Source organism: Papio anubis, chromosome 12 (genome assembly GCF_008728515.1).
Source record: "Papio anubis isolate 15944 chromosome 12, Panubis1.0, whole genome shotgun sequence".
Lineage (NCBI taxonomy): Eukaryota > Metazoa > Chordata > Mammalia > Primates > Cercopithecidae > Papio > Papio anubis.
This window is the reverse complement of record NC_044987.1, coordinates 67,383,335-67,397,285: the sequence shown is the minus strand read 5'-3', so window position 1 is coordinate 67,397,285 and position 13,951 is coordinate 67,383,335. Positions and strand designations below refer to the sequence as shown.

Sequence of the window (13,951 nt, the reverse complement as noted above, 5' to 3'; positions counted from 1 at the left end):
CACAGGGCACTGGCCTGTGAAGATCATGGGTTACTGGAGGACACAGATGGACACAGACAACAAACAATAATCCCAGGCGGTATGAAGTCAACCCAGCCAGAGGCGAAGACCCGTGCGGGCAGAGCAGAGAGAGCCAGAGGAGTCTGGCAGGGGACCAGGCAGGGCTTTGCAGCAGAGACAGCCTTTGAGGCTGGGTATTAAAGGATACAGAGCTCAGTAAAGGTAGATGGGGCGAGGGAGCCACGGGAGTTAGGAAAGCATTGGGGTGGATGGCCTGCCTGGCTGTAACACGTGGGGAATGAGTAGGGAAGAAGGGTCTTGGAGACGTTATATGGGACTGGGGAAGTTGGTCTGGAACAGGGCCAGGCTGCCTGTAAACAATGGGAAATCGCAGGGGTGCAGGGGTGTGGTGGCGTTGGGGAAGTGATCCTGCCTATGAGGGAGGGGATCATAGGCAGCCTTGGCAGCAGGGTCTGTGGCGAAGCCAGAGGGAAGCAGAGATACCAGTGAGCAGGTTCTTCAATAGCCCAGGGCGGAGCTGGATGCGCCAAGGAGGGGCCTGGGGTGAGTGGTACAGCTGAGGCAAGCCCATGGGACCCGAGGCAGGACAGCACAGCGGCAGGAAAAGCACAACTCAGGCCAGACAGCCTGGGCTCTTCGTCTGGGCTCTGCCTAACTGTGTAACCTGAGGCTGTTTAACCATTTCCATCTCAGTTTTCTTATCTGCAAACAAGTGGAACGCTTTTTAGGGACGTCAAGGGATTCCATGATTTAATAAAAGCTTTTAGCATGGTGCCTGCACTAAGTGCTACTCGTGGTGGGGGCGATGATGATAGAAGAGCTGCATGTTGGAGGAAGAGGGGTCTGGACAGTGACTCCTCAGAGAACCCAGTGGGAATAGCAGGTTTGAGAAGGGGTTGGGCATTGTGAGTTACTGTTCAGATGTGCCAGGTTTGAGTGTCTGCAGGCCAACCCATCGCAAGTGACTGGAAAAGTGCATCTGGAGCTTCGGGAGAAGACACGTGAGGAGAGGGAAATTCAGGGAGTCCTGAGCCCAGGAGGAGACTGAGGCAGAGGCTCAGGGGAAGGTGCAGACTAAGGGAGAAGAGGGCTGACAGCAAAGACTTGAGTGTGTAGCTGTGGAATCCAGCATAGAAGCTCCTTGAGAACAGGAGTTTTCACTGTTTTGCTCCCTGCTGTATCCCTAGTGCCTAGTACAGTGCCTGGAAGAAAACAGGAGTTCAATAAATATTTGTTGAGTGAATACATGAGGAGAATTTTTCCTGTCATTCACTGTAAGTATTTTCTTAGGCACAAAATAGTAACAGTAGCTAACATTTATTAAACGCTTACCCTGTGCCAGGCACCATGCTAAAAGCATATAGAGTCCCATTTCATCTTTACGACAGTCTAGAGAGAAGGTACTATTATTATTTCCAGTTTATAGATCAGGAAGCAGGTCTCAAAAGGTAAAACAACCAGCTGAATTCACACAGCTCGTGAGGAGCAGAGCTAGGGGCCAAACCCGGGGCTGCAGGACTCCCTGTGGGTGCTTTCCTAGACCCTGACTTAGCAAGAAAGGAAATGGAGCAACAATGCCCTGTGCCGGCTCTCACATGCTCAGTAAAGAGGGACTGTTTTTAAATCTTGCTGGAGGAGGTTGGGGGGAGCCAGAAGAGCTGGAGAAGCTGGAGAAGCCGGACCTCGTTGGTGTCAGACTTACGGAGTGAGGCCATTTCACAGACCAGTATTTGGTGAGGCCAGACAGTGGAAGAATGGGAGCAGATCAGGAGCTAGGAGTGGAGCTGCCTGGAGCGGGAGAGGCAGGATGGAGGTCAGAAACTTACTGAGAGGAAGGAGCTCCATCTGTACACGGTGATGGTTGTGTGTGTGAATGTGTGTGCATTGGGGGAAGGTATTAGGCTGCAAAGGTTGTCCAGAGGATTCAGGCAGGTCCAGAAAGATCCAGGGTTGTCCCAGGGTGACAAGGACTAGAGGTCATTTGCAAAGTACAGGGGCTGCACACCTGGCAGGCTGAGTTTGTGCAGGTCTTGTCACACCTCTTCAACCTGCTTTCATAACCAGTGCTGAAGTCCTCAAACACCCGCAGTTATTATACTTTTCCTAGATGTGCGCTCCGAAGAGGGCATGAGGAGTCAGACAGGCTAGGCTTGCCCCAGGTCTTCGGCTCGCAGGCGACAGATTGGGATTTAGAATCCTGGACTCCTCTAGCTCCTGAGCGGTACTGCCCCAAGCAGGCTGGCTGCCCTGGGAAGTCTGGGGCACCTTCGGCCTATCTCTCTCCAGGCTGTCTGGACCCTCTGCACAGCCCTGCTGCCTCCAGAGAACGAGGTTCATCACTCAGTACCCTGTTCACAGTAACTGCCTGGGATTGGGATCAGGGTCAGGGCATAGGCCGCAGAGCTGTACAGGGGCCAGCTCCCTCTGGACTGCACGGAGTTGCTTTTGCCCCCATCCTCGCTCATTCCTGACTCATGCCAGGCCCTTCCAATTCCCTTCACCTCCATGCTTCCTGCCTCTGGTAATGCTCCTGCAGGGGAAAAGGCTGTCATGCTGTGTGCCACACGGAACTTCATGTCCAGCATCTGAGCAGACCTGTTGGTTCTGGACACTCTCCAAACACCCTGGGGATAGAGGAGAGAACTGCAGAGTGCCCATTCTTCCCCTGACAGTACCCTTGGAGCCCCTATGGCCTCAGGGGCCCTCAGGGCAGCCTCCCTCTGGGCTCCTTCCTCCTTGGCCAACTCTGGGGTGACATGATTAGCCACTGCCCAAGCACTGACCACCATGCACAACCCGTTTCATGTCTGACCAACCCCAGACTGGACTCTGAGCTCACAGAGAGAAACCCTTCACAGCGATATGACTCTGAGGGCAAGAGGAGGGTCTGCAACCACAGAATCCACACCATCATTTATGTGTGGACCTCCTACTATGTGCAGGAGTAGTGCTAGGGGCTTCCCATGCATTGTCACAAGGCCACACACAACTTACTTTTCAGATAAGGAAACCGAGGCTCAGAAACTTGCCAGGCTTTAACCCCTCCACTTCACCAAATTCATCATTACCCTTGGGTCAGATAAACCCTGAAGCAGAGCTGCTCTTCCAGCTCTGCTCCTAGGTTTACCAGAGGGCATGCTGTCTCTTCCTTCACCCTTCACTCCGTCTACAGTGGAGGCCTATTTGGGCCCACAGATACACTCAACTCTGCTCTAGGTACTAGAAGAGGCAAATGGAAGGAAACTGACATTTGTTAACAACTATTCTTGCTGAGTGCTGTCATGTATTATTTTCTCATTCAATCTTCTTAACCACTCTATAAGGAAGGTATGACTATCCCCATTTTAGAGAAAAGAAAGTGAGGCACAGAGAGAACTGAGGTCACACAGTAAGGTATAGGTCTACCTGAATCTAAGACTCACACTTCTACCACATGAAATCACATCTTAACTCTGTCTCACTCCCATTGTGGAACCTGGGGCACATGCCATGTCTCCTCTGTCCATTACCACCTGCCCCAGCACCACCAAAGCCCTGGCCCCATGAGGAGCAGGCCAGGAATGAGAGGGAAAGGGAGCCTGCTTCCTTCCCAAAGCCTGGAGGACCTTAGTGGGCCCAAGACACCTGCTACCCCAGCAACGTACACACTTCCCCCTTAGCCTGATGGCCACGATCCTGGCTTGGCCTCTGCAGAGAGGGGCCCTTCCCAAGTCCAGGTGTGGTCCGGAATGATGATCCCCTGGCAGCTTCCACCAATTCTCCTCCAAGAGGCTGGGCCTTGTTACCTATATTATACATTGGCCCTGTGTTCTCTCATCCCCTAGAATCCTGCTTCAACATGGAGAGGCCCCTGGGATTCCAAGACCTCTTCTGGTTGCACAAATCACTCTTCTGCTCCTACCAACAATATCCTGAGTATCGATAACTGTCTATTTGTTCCCAAGTTTGTGGAGTCCTCTGACACTATGATTTAAATTGCTGACTTCAAACCCTATGCTAGTTCCTCCTGCCCCACCAGCCATGTCTGCCCTGACTTACTCTCCTCCCTCATCTGGCCTGTCTGCTCTGAGATCCCAGGAGGCCCTGTGGCCCTACCTGCAACAGCCATGGCACCTAGTTTCCATCACTGGGTTTCATGCCCCTGACTCTCACTGTCTCTGCCTTGAGTTCCTGGTATCACTGAGGAGCCCCGTGTCATTATCTACAGGCCACAATTTTTGACCCCACTTAGGTCAATATTCCCTAACACTCTCCTTTTCCACAACTCCCCATGCTTAGACCTCAGCCAAGACACGAGGGCCCAGACCTCAACAAATGTTACTGATCTTAGCCAGCCAGCCCTCTCTAGCCACCATGAGTCCTGGTTTTACAGGCACTGGGTAAACTCTTGGTACAGCTCCTGGATGGTCATTAGGATCAACAGGCAGGTATACTACAAGCCCCAAATCTGGTTTATCCCCATGGCCACAGTCATAAGCATAATATGGTAATCTGTGAACCCAGAAGGCTACATCTGGGGTAAGAGGCTGTGCAGCCTGTCCAGTGGAGCTCAGGCACAGTCCATCAAGGTGGGGACAAGCATGGGGCCATGGGTTCTCCTTCTCCCCTTCATCTCAGTCTTCTCCCTGGGGCAGGTGATGCTGTTTTAAAACCATATTCATTCAACCTCAGAGCGTTGGAAACTATGGCCCTGATGTACATGCTGGCCTATTGCTGGGAGACTGAGAACTGAGTAAGTCTGAAAACTCAGAGCTATCCATTTTTCCAGTCCTGATCCAGCTCTTAGACTCAGGACCAATCCTGCCATATCCCTGCAGGACAAATGACGCCCATCAGGTTCTCAAAGTCCTTCAGAGAATGTCCAATGTCACCGATCATTGAAACAACGGCATTACAACAACTTGCCGCACCACTCCTGACCAAAATCGCAAAATGAGAAAAAAGAAAGTAAATAAAACAGCTAAAAATAAATTAAAATGATGAACCTTTATACTGCAGGGCTGTGGGGACAGCTATAGATAACTGGTGTCACAGTAAATGGGCTCAATATTTCTGGAGAACCATCTAGTAATATGTGACAAGAACTATAAAATTGTTCATGCCCTTTAACCTAGTAGTTCCACTTGGGGAATGCTTCCCAGTAAAATACTAAGAAAGTAATTTGTACGGAGATATTCATAGCCATGATATTTATAATAGCAAGAAATTGGAAGGAGCCCAAAGGTTCAGCACTTGGGGATTGACTAAGCAAATTGGGTCGAGTGAACACTCCGGGATGCTTCACAGCCAGGAGGTGTGGACATGTGCAGTCTCAGGCAAAATGAATGTGCATCCTTGGGCCAGCAAGATGGGAAAAAACCGAATCAGATGGCCTCTGACTCCAGCTTCAACCATGGAAGCAAACGTGCAGTCGGCTACTTGGCACTGTCTTCATGTTAATTCAGTTAAGTCAGTAAACTTCATGTCAGTTATGAGGGTTTTAAAGGTCATTTATTTTACTTTCTTTTTCTAAAGGTCATTTTGAATTAACTGAATTCTTTTTTAAGAAGACATTTAAAATGCTAACAAGGAACTCTGTGGAGGAGATTTCATAACTGTCCTTGTGTACGCTCATCTCCCGGGAGTCCTTTCTGACATCTCATCTCTCTTTCCTCGTGTCCATGCAGGAGGACCTGGGCTCACCCACGTGGCTGGACAGGGGCTGCTGTGGACCGGAGGTGCTGGGCCCTGAGAGAGCTGTGAGGGCCTCAGCAGGCCCAGACACTGTGATGGGGCAGTCCCTGGCCCTGATGCTCCGTCACACCCCTTCCTGAGCCTTCCTTCCTCTGGGGCCCACTCTGTGCTCCATGCTTTCTCCTGTGCCTCAGGAAGAGGTTACTGAAGAGCATGGCGGCCCCTGCTTCCCATGAGAGTGCAGATGACCTGAACACCTTCCAGAGACAATATCTGAGTGTCTAAGGTGGCCCTGTAGGCAGGGCCTGGGCTTCCTGGCCTGGGGTAGGTGTCCCCCAAGAGCAGTGGTTTCCTCCCCCAGCTGCAGCCTGTCAGAATCACCCAGGGAGCTTTCTAAAATAAAGATTCCTGGGCCCTGCCCTAGAGTCCCTGTGGGCAAAGCCTGGGAATGTGCGTGTTAAAAATATTCCTAGGGCTTCTCATGATGCAAACCACTGTTCTAGAGTCTTTGATGCCTAAGAAAGAAGGTTGTGAGCCTGCCTTCTTGGGGTCCGGGTTCAAAAGGCTTTTATTATGAGCCAGCAGCCACGGTAGAAACTGCAACCCCTCATGTGTACGTACACACACACACACACACACACACACACACACACACACACACCCTTCAGAGGAAGGCCCTGCCCAGTAGCCTAGAGCATCTGGGAGAGCCCTCCATAGGCCCCTGACAATGCCTGGCTCCCTAGCTCTCTAGAGGCCAAGAGTCAGCCTCCGCCTCAGCCAACGCATGTGTATCTCCCCGGGACTGCAACCTCCCAAGCTTTCTGGGTTCCCCACGTCCTGTGGCAGGGTCTCCTGCTGCAGGAGCTCTTGGTCCATGCCCGCGGTCCCAGGTGTGGCAGTGGGGGCCTGCGGCCCCACCTGCCCAGGCCATACTTACGGAGTCATTTTATAAAGCTGCGTCCTCCTCTCAAACAGCGACCCTCCCCAGGCCCAGGACCACACCCCGGCCACTGGCGTGGCCTGGGCAGACTCCGTCTCACCGCCCCCCGTCTCCAGGACACTCTTCAGCTTCACATTGGCGCTTGAGTCCCCCAGCCTGTTGTCAGGAAACACCGAGAGTCGTCACCCTGCCCCACCAACCACCCTGCCAAGTGAGAACGGGCTGAAGCCTCCGTAGTCCTGGGGAACCGAGAACAGAGGAGGAGGAGCAGGAAGGAACTCCAGAGGTGGGGTCTCTTCCCAGCAGTTTTGGAGCAACTTTCTGAGCCCTATCTGGGATGCTGAGGAGGTGATGGGGGGGTCACTTTTGGAGGGGTCACCCCCTCCAAACTGTTCCTGAAGTAGCAAGGGAGCTGGGGGTCCCTGGAGTTCCCCAAAAGCACTGTCTCCAAGGCTGGGATCCGGGGGCCCAATGCGGCCTTATTTGGGGATCTGGATCTCTTAGGGGTAGGGGCAGCGGCAGGGGGCAGGACAACTTCCAGGTGATGGGAGGGGCCAGTGTACGCAGGGACATGAGTGTGGGCTAAAGAGGCACAGAGCAAACTAGCAAGATCTCTGTCCCCTTTGAGCTGACTGTCCTCATCCTACTCTTGCACCCCAGGATCCCAGGGCAAGGGGTGAGCAAAGCTGCCCCTCCCCAACTCCTAGGCTCTGTTCTGAGGGACAGGGAAGGGAGCCAGGCATCGACTTCTCTGGGATCTGAGGTCACACACGCTTGAAGGGCCCTGGTTTTCCCTGTAGAGGCACCGCAGGGTGTTTCCGCCCCCATCCTGAGGCCAGCTGTCTCATCCTCCCTCCCCACAGCACACGCCCCCACACACTGGTCTAGGCCCAGGCTTGCCTCAGTTTACTGAGCGTGCCCAGCTGTCAATGAGGTTTGAGGGAAGCTCTGTGGGGCTGGAGGGAAGCTAGGACACTACCCGCTGAGTCCTCTCCCACACAGGTGGCATCGTTGCTGATGCCAGGCCCAAGGAAGGACGAAATGTGTTGTGTCCTGTTCAGAGACTCTCTGCATTTGTAGAGACAATGACAGAGAGCATCAAGTAACGAGGAGGCTGCCCTGTGGCTTCACAGCACTGGGGCAGCGGAGAAGGGCCAGGGCCACACAGGCCCCACCCTGGGGCACCCTGATGGCTGGGGCTGGGGATGAGCCAGCCATCAGGTGGGGGCAAACTGAGCTGCATCCACTGCTGAAATCATGCACAGCTAGGCAGAGCCCAGGCCTACGTAAGCGTGGACATAACCGTGACTGTGCTGTGTGGGTGGCAGGCAGGGAGTTCACATAGTGTCTGTAATGGTGATGCTTGGTTTTCTCAGCGTGTGTTATTCCTCAGACTCCATCAGCTTCTATGTTGGCAAGGATTCACAGACCCCAAATATGTACAACAGTATAAGGGATCTTCTGGCCCAGTAGTTTTCAGTTGGAAAACATCCTGTCATGAAGAGGCTAACAGAAAACATAAACGCAAGTGGCTCTGGATGAAGCTGGGGACAGGATGGGACTAGAGTTCCACACTCTCAGCCTCTCCCTCCCTATCACCCTCAACTCCTGCTTCCTGGAGATGCTCTGGGTGACCCTGGGGCTCCAAATGTCATTTGAAAATCAGTGGTATGGTCCCAGCTTTCTTATTTTCAGATGAAGAAGCTGAGGCCCAGAGTGGGTAGAGATCTGCCAAAGGTCACACAGCAAGTTGGTAGCAGAGCCAGGGCTGGAGCTAGAACTGAGGCCCCATGATTCCTAACCACTGTGGCCTCCAGCTCCTAAGCCAGAGGTGGCCAGCAACCCCACCCATGGTTCTGACCTCCTCCAACCTTCTCCTGTCCACTCTCTGGCTCTCCTGCATGGAGGAACCTGGTGTCTGGACCACCCCTTCCAGAAACAAGGTCCAGACAGGCCTGAGTTCTTGGCCCTTCAGCAGTAGATCTGGACCCTTGTGACTGTGTTCTCCACAGGTGACCTCTTCACTTTCTTGGCTTTCCCACCTGTCCACGGGGCTCCCAAATCTACTTCCTGATGGCTCCCCTGAGCTCCAAATGCCTCTGGGCCCCTCCAGGGGCACCTCTAACTCTCCAGGTTCAAAGCAACTCACCTTACTCCAGACCTGCTCTTCCTCCTGATTTTCTGGCCATGTGCATAGTCCTGCCATTCACTCAGTCATCACCCCAGAAACCCAGCCGCCTCACCTGCGGCTCTACCTGTGAAGCCCTCCTATCGGTCCCCTCCCCTGTCCCCAGTGCCTCTGCCCAGATTGAGGCCTCACATGTCCCCAGCCTCCTTCTGGTCTCCTGGACTGCAGTTCTGCCTGCTCCAGGAACATTACACTTTTAAAGGCCAACCTGAGCATGTCACTTGTCTGCTGACAAGGCTCTTTCCACTGCTCCTCATTCCAAAGGTTATAAACCAAGCTCTTCCATGAGGCTTGTGAGGCTGCAGGACCTGCCGCCTGACCCCTCTCCTGCCTTGCTCTGCTGTCTCCCCTCCAGACTGGCTTTGCTCCAGCCACTTCTAAACTCCCAGCAGATCTCCCCATAGAACTTTCTCATCTCCTGCCTCAGCACACACCCTCTTGTCTCTTCAGATCAAGGCTTTTCCAAGTGTGCCCTTGGGTACCTGCTTCACCATCCCCTAGCATACTGTCGACTCCTGGGCACCACCCTGCCCGGACCTGCCAAAAGAGAATCTCTGCATTTTTAACGCAGATCTGTGGATGCTGCACACTAAATGTTGAGAGGCACTGTTCCACTGAGCAGCTCCTCTTGTCCCAGTCTCCCTCCTGCCTCAGCTGGGCAATTCTTTCCTTTTGGCCCCTGTACTCTCCAGGGTGTGACTAATTGTGACTGGATGTCTCCTCTGCTGGGCTATGAGCTCCATACAGGCAGTGACCATGTCTTCTTCCTCTGACCTGTAAATCCCTGAGCCTGGTACAGAGAAGGGATCAATGAACGGGAGCCCCAGTGCCCCTGGTCAGGAGGAGGTCAAGCTGATCTAGTGATAAGCCACAGCTTGTCTGGAAATCTGAGACACTGCTCCCAGGGTCTTTGCAAGTTACACCTGTCCCTCTACCCCACCCTACCTCACCCTCTGCACAGTAAGGAGACATGTTGGGACTAAGTGTAATGGAGGGACTACGGGGTGTTCACAGTGACATTTAACAACAAGCTCTCCAGAAAATGTCTGCATGCATAGACTCAATAAGTTTACTCTAAATTTTACTGACACAAAGGATGTATACCACATAATTTACGAATACTAATGAAATATAACTCTTTATCTGTAGCCAACCTATGGTTGCAGTGACAAATTACTGTAGTTCCAACTTAATGTTGCTTGATATTTTCATTTATGCTAACAAGTAAGTTGAAAGTGAAACAACAAAGACATGTCAGAACTTCACTCCTTCACTGGTGGTCTGAGTGATTTCTTTGCTGAATAGGTTAATAGTTTGGGGACACTGGAAAAATCTTTGTTTTCTGCTATTCACCATGGAGCAGCTATAAACATGATACCCTTTAAAATTTAATCTGCATTAGTAATATTTTTCCCATCACTTTCTTACGTCTAGACAATCAACAAAACAATAAATCTGGTCTTAATGTGCAGCACCTGTTGACTTCCCTGGTCTAGCCACCCTCGCCGTGGCCAATCTGTGATGTGACTGAGCACAGAGGTGGGAGGAGATGCTCAGCAGTGCACAGTCATGTGGCAGTTCCACCCCACAGATACAACAGACAGGTGCAGGGAAAGGCAGTAAAATGAATAGGAGGTGGTGAGTTTTCAGTGTATTACCTTTGTAAACATAATTTTTTTAACGTTAAATGTATACCGCTTCTTTTTTTTTTTTTTTTAATTTTTGAAAGAGAGGGTCTTGCTCTGTAGCCCAGGCTGGAGTGCAGTGGTGTGATCTCAGCTCACTGTGGCCTTGACCTCCTAGGCTCAAGTGATCCTCTGACCTCAGCCTCCTGAGTAGCTGGGACGATAGGCATGTACCACCATGCCCGGCTAACTTCTGTATTTTTTTGTAGAGATGGGGGTCTCAGCATGTTGCCCAGGCTGGTCTCAAACTCCTGACCTCAAGCAATCCTCCTGCCTCGGCCTCCCAAAGTGCTGGTGTGGCAGGCCAGGTGTCACTAACGCAGGCCTCCGTAACAGCTGTTTCAGTGCTGACCGAGTGGTGAAGTTCAATATTAAAAGCTGACAGAAGCAGTGCCCTTACACAAAGGCTGGAATGGAACAAAAGCCCAGCGAGAGTTTTGCCTTAAAGCATGACAGAATAATGAAGGAATTCTTAAAGGACCTGCTTAAGATTAAACAAGTTTTATTGGGGGTCTGAAGAAACTCCCCAAACCTCCGTGACTTAGCAGGGGACAAGATAAGGGTAATCACCCCTGGCACCTGGACCCATTTAGATGAAGTACATTTACTGAGGCTCCAGAGGAAGGTCTTCAGGACTCCAATCTTAGTTATAGATTAAAAGAAGTTAATCACTTATGTCTTTAGATGAATGCACACTTACACGCAGACATATAGTTTAGAAGGTATATAAGCTCTGGAAAACTTTGTAATTTTGGGTTGGTCTGGCAATAATTTCCAGGCCTTCTCCCTGTAACCAGTTATAGAAATAAAAATTCCCTTCTCTCCCAGTTCATCTGCATCTCGTTATTGGGCCTTGAGAATAAGCAGCCCACCCTCAGTTTGGTCCAGGAACATTGGGATTACAGGCGCGAGTCACTGTGCCTGGCCAGTTTGATTCTTGATAACAGCTATGTTTAGCAACGGGCTTACAAACATCTTCCTTTACTGCGCAATTGGTTCTCATAAGCTGTTTCTGGGCCAGTTCCAGGACAGTCACCCTAAAGAATTGAATGGGACCCCCCATTACTGCCATTACTCAGAGGGCCAATCCCCTCCCCAGCCCTCTAGAGCCTAGCTTGCGAGCTGCCAGAGGGATCCTGAGAGTCTAACAGTCCCTGCTATGTGACCCAGCCAGCTTGTTTCCACTCTATGGGCCTCAGGTTCCTCAACTTTGAGGGGGAAAATGGCGCCTCCTAACTCGTGAGGTGTGAAGAGAATGAAATGCCTGCTTGCCCTTCCCCCACACACCTGGCCTACATACTGTAGTTCATTCCCATCACTGCCCCCACACCTTACCTGAGACACACCATGCACTTGTTTTGGGGACATGCCTGCACACCCCTCACCCTCCCAAACTGCATCACACACAATAACATGGCACCCCCTATACCACCCAGAGACAGGCTGACCTGTAGACAGCTGCCTCCCACTCATCACCTCAGACACTCCACAGACAGATTTTCCTCCAGCTCTGCCTCACACACAGCCACCTACATACCCAAACCATATCCCACAAACGCTCCCATGTGCATATGTACCCGAAATTCCTTCGTGTACTTTGTACTCACATGTACTGCGCCAAATACCTTTTCCCTACCCCCAGGCATTTCACACAGAAATGGATGCCCCACTCTGCCCGCCACAACCCACTGACACTCCCGACGTTCCCCCGCCTATCCCTGCCAGCATGAGCATGCGCACCACACACATGTGCCCATCATTTATCTATACTTCTCTCCAAACTCACACCTCACAGCACACACTCACGCCACCCCTACGCAGAGGCATTCCCATATGGTCCTCACACACTCAAGGCATTCCCATATGGCCCCACATTCCAGGACAGGAGATCCCAGCCAGCCCTCTGAGCCCATGCCCTAGATTAAGGAGCAGTGAGGGGCATCCTGGTAGCATGAGGTGGGAAAGCTAGGGTGCACTTCCTCACGGTGACAGCTTGCTTCCCTGGAAGTCAGGCCCTGGCTTGAGGTGCAGGGAGGACTTCAGAGAGCTGGGAAGGGATAGGACCAGACTGCTGGCTAAACACCTCTGTGTTCTCCAGACCCAGCCTCAGGTGGCTCCAGCAGCCAGCTCCTACCTGCTTTCCCCAGTACCCCCAACCCAAACAAGGACGCCCATCTGCTTCTGGAAGCTCCTCCCACGCCCTGTGAGAGCAGGACTCTTGGGGGCTTGAGGGCCTTGCCCAGGCTGCAGTGAACGCTGAGCCCAGGCTCCCCTGGTCACAGGGAGGGATCAGAAAGCACAGGGCCCTGAGCGGAGGGGCTGGTGGGAAGGTGAGCAGGGAGGCCAGGGCTCCCGCTTCCAACTCCACAGGGGCTATCAGGACTCCAAGGTGGTGCCCCTTTCCTACGCCTTGCTAGACTGAGGCGGTGGCAGACGCACACACTGTCCTTGGCTGTCCCAACCCTCAGCTCCACCTGAAGGTTGGACCCTATCCTGTCCCCTAATCATCATCCTGTACCCTCGCCCTGTCCTTGCCCTCACCCCCAGCCCATCAACAGCAGAGCTGAGTCCTGGGGTGAGGGACCTCTGTCTGTCTGCTCCCATCACCTAGCATCTGTGTGGCCTGGGTAAGGGCCTCCCTCCTGGACCCCCCCATCATCTGAGCAAGGAGGAGCCAGTGTGCAGCAGACGCTGGGTGGGCTCTGGGGCCCATGATGGGCAGATACCAGCATATCTGTCTAGGTGGTCCCAGCACACTCTAAAAGCAGCCTCAGGCCAGACCGGGTCCTGATGGGCACAGGGAAGCCATCTCAGGGGTACACACCTTCTTACAGTGCCACCCAGCAATAATCCAGAGTAATGGCTGAGGCCTTAGAGAGCAATGGTGAGGTATGCATCACCCACTTCAGAAAGCTCACTATCTTGTATTCTCCTCCCACCTCTCTCTCTCTCACACACATGCACACACACAGGCCACTCCAGACTGATCCTACCAGGCTGGTGCAGCCTGTCCTCTCTAGACTCTACATCCTGGTCCTTGCAGAAGATGCTGCCTTCAGATTTCCATGGCAACAACAGACAGCTGCCCTGACTGATGAGTTACAGTAAACTCTCTCTTCTCTGTCTAGCTGAGGGGGTTTCCAGGGGAGACAGGCTGAGCATCTAGGCCTGGGCTCCAGACTTGGGTTAGTAACGACAGAGTAACTCTAGGACAGGCCAGCCTCCACACCCTACCCCTTGCCCAAACCCACCTGCTCTTCACCTTCTGGTCCTTTGAGAGACTGTTTAATATGGTAGAGAATAAGCCATGTAAGCACCAAGGCTGTGCTGAGCTACTCTACCATCCCTTTAGCCAGATGTGCCACATGCCTCCCAGTGACACTTATACAGGCACATACACCCATGTACATGTATGAACACAGGTACAGTACACACAGGAACATG

General features: G+C 52.4%; 1 protein-coding gene across 3 annotated transcripts in view; it reads right to left on the bottom strand.

The window, feature by feature from the left end:
- TUB (TUB bipartite transcription factor) overlaps window positions 1–13,951 on the bottom strand; it is an 88,200-nt gene that overhangs the window by 37,281 nt on the left and 36,968 nt on the right. Inside the window, exon 1 of one of the 3 annotated variants that reach the window (XM_031653305.1) lies at window positions 6,632–6,810. The exons of the other annotated variants lie outside the window; for them this stretch is intronic. Within the exon in view, the coding sequence (XP_031509165.1) occupies window positions 6,632–6,639 (8 nt within the window). The 5' untranslated portion in view covers window positions 6,640–6,810. Of the gene's footprint in view, window positions 1–6,631; window positions 6,811–13,951 lie in introns of those variants that run through there. 3 annotated transcript variants of the gene reach the window in all.